Raw genomic sequence first — 2,584 nt, 5'->3', positions numbered from 1 at the left:
AGCAAAACTCCGTCTCAAGAAAAATAAATAAATAAATAAATAAACAAACAAATAAATAAATAAAATGTCAGGATTGTGATTTCTTTTGTAGTATTCATTTGTCAAACCACATGTTCATATAACAGCTTTAAAATCATGATTTTTCATTGGTATAGTGTTGGATTGAGTAAGGAGCATAGGGACTTCTGTAACAAACACAGAAGATTTCAGTGCAAAAACAAAACATAATGTTACAGAATCAGAGTATTAACACAGTGAAAATTATCCTAGAAGAGTTGATTCCCTATCATAGCATGTCAGAGCTGGGAATACTTTAGAGGTCATCCAGATACAAGAGAAGAGACTTGCCCAAGATAAACTCTTTGTTCTCCTTAGGCTGACGTAGTAAATAAAACTTACTAAAGATAGGATCAAAGATTCCTGCTCCTTTTAAAATGATTTCATACTTAACAGGAAGAAATCTTTTGGAATGGTTCCACCAATAGGGAAATCATAATTTCATTTGACAAAAAGAAAAATAAACTAGTCAGGTGTGGTGGCATATGCCTGTGGTCCTAGCTACCCAGGAGGCTGGGGTGGGAGGATTGCTTGAGGGCAGGAGTTCGAGGCTGCAGTGTGTAACCATGGTGCCTGTGAAGAGCCACTGCATTCCAGCCTGAGCAACATAGTGAGGCTCCGTGTCAAAAAATTTAACAAACTTACTATATATGGATAAATATCTGTATCTGTCTACATAGAGAGAGTTTTTTTTTCCTTCCTCAGAAGTTGTTTGCGTAATTTGAGCTCACCCTAGAAAAGGGTACATGGGAATTAAAAGCAAAGGCTACTTCTTGCTTGACAGTTTAAAGACCTTTCATGTTCCAAGATTGTATAAAGCAAATATGAAGGAAAGGAACATAATTGTTAAAGCAGTTTTTTGTTGTTGTCGTTGTTGTTTTTTTGAGACAGTGTCTTACTTCGATGCCCAGGCTGGTGTACAATGGCACAATCACGGCTCACTACGGCCTCAACTTCTTGGGCTCAGGTGATCCCCCCTAACCCCCCATCTCACCCTCTGGAATAGCTGGGACTACCAGTGTGCACCACCATTCCTGGCTAATTTTTTGTAGAGCTAGGGTTTTGCCATATTGCCCAGGCTGGTTTTGAACTGCTGGGCTCAAGTGATCCACTTGCCTTACCTCTCAACGTGCTGGGAATACAGGCATGCACTACTGTACCTGACCAGACATTTTCATAAACTTAGATTATGACAGGAGGAGATGTCCAGCAGGTATTTTTGACATATATTGTATGCTAGGCCCTAGATTTTCTTTTTTTTTTTTTCTTTTGGTTCAGTAAGAAGTAGTTGTTAAACCTATTATTTCCTAATATAGTTAATGTTAGGCATTATCTTGCTGAATATTAGTTAAAACACCATTTTTTTTCCTTAAGATGGAGTCTCATTCTGTCATGCAGGTTGGAGTGCAGTGGCACGATCTTGGCTCGCTGCAACCTCCGCCTCCCAGGTTCAAGCAGTTCTCCTGCCTCAACCTCCCAAGTAGCTGGGATTATAGGTGTGTACCACCATGCCCGGCTAATTTTTTGTATTTTTAGTAGAGACAGGGTTTCACCATGTTGGCCAGGCTGGTCAAAACACCATTTTTTGTTGTTGTTGTTGTTTTGGAGATGGAGTCTCACTCTGTTGCCCACGTTGGAGTGCCATAGTGCAATGTCAGCTCACTGCAACCTCCTTCTCCTGGGTTCAGGCGATTCTTCTGCCTCAGCCTCCTGAGTAGCTGGGATTACAGATGTGCACCACCATGCCCGGCTAATTTTTGTATTATTAGTAGAGAGTGTTTCACCGTGTTGGTCAGGATGGTCTCGGAACTCCTGACCTTGTGATCTGCCTGTCTTGACCTCTCAAAATGCTGGGATTATAGGCATGAGCCACTGTGCCTGTCTGCAAAACACCATATTTTTAAAGAGCAAAAATTATTTTCCTTCAAGATATTATAGAATAAATCAAGTAGGAGATAGGCTTTTAGGGAACTCTGTGTTCTAATTGAATCCATGTTCTTGACTGTATTTTTCTTGTGTATTTTCTATGTTTTCTTCTTGCTTTTTATAGCTCATTTTTTGCCTACCTGGATGATTCTGTCTTGGAGAGCCATGTAATCAGTGATTAGTTTTGAATACCATTCCTGGTTTCTTATGTAAATTTAAGTTTGGAGTGAAAGATGCAGTTTCCCCCCAAAAAAGAAACGCTTGAAAGTGAAGCTCAGCACAAGAAGGCTAGAGTCTTGAGCATGATCTTAGGGAGGATTGAAGGATAAGAGGTTTCAGTCTTCTGTATATTTTTGTACCATTTAATGTATTACCCTTTATATTTTCAGGAGAAAGGCCCTTTAAGTGTCCCTTCGAAGGCTGCGGTCGGTCCTTTACAACATCAAATATCAGAAAAGTGCACGTTAGGACACACACAGGAGAAAGACCTTACTACTGCACAGAGCCAGGATGTGGGAGGGCATTTGCCAGTGCAACCAATTATAAAAACCATGTGAGGATACACACAGGTAACACTCTCTGATCTTTTTTTTTTTTTTTT

General features: G+C 40.1%; 1 protein-coding gene across 1 annotated transcript in view; it reads left to right on the top strand.

The window, feature by feature from the left end:
* The window catches only part of ZNF143 (zinc finger protein 143), a 77,805-nt gene that overhangs the window by 44,358 nt on the left and 30,863 nt on the right, over positions 1 to 2,584 (top strand). The window contains exon 10 of the mRNA XM_037728441.1: positions 2,373 to 2,552. Coding sequence (XP_037584369.1) covers positions 2,373 to 2,552 — 180 coding nt within the window. The remainder of the gene's footprint in view (positions 1 to 2,372; positions 2,553 to 2,584) is intronic.

This window comes from Cebus imitator, unplaced genomic scaffold (genome assembly GCF_001604975.1).
Source record: "Cebus imitator isolate Cc_AM_T3 unplaced genomic scaffold, Cebus_imitator-1.0 Scaffold265, whole genome shotgun sequence".
NCBI lineage: Eukaryota > Metazoa > Chordata > Mammalia > Primates > Cebidae > Cebus > Cebus imitator.
The sequence above is the reverse complement of the archived record's forward strand: the minus strand, read 5'-3'. Positions and strand labels throughout refer to the sequence as shown.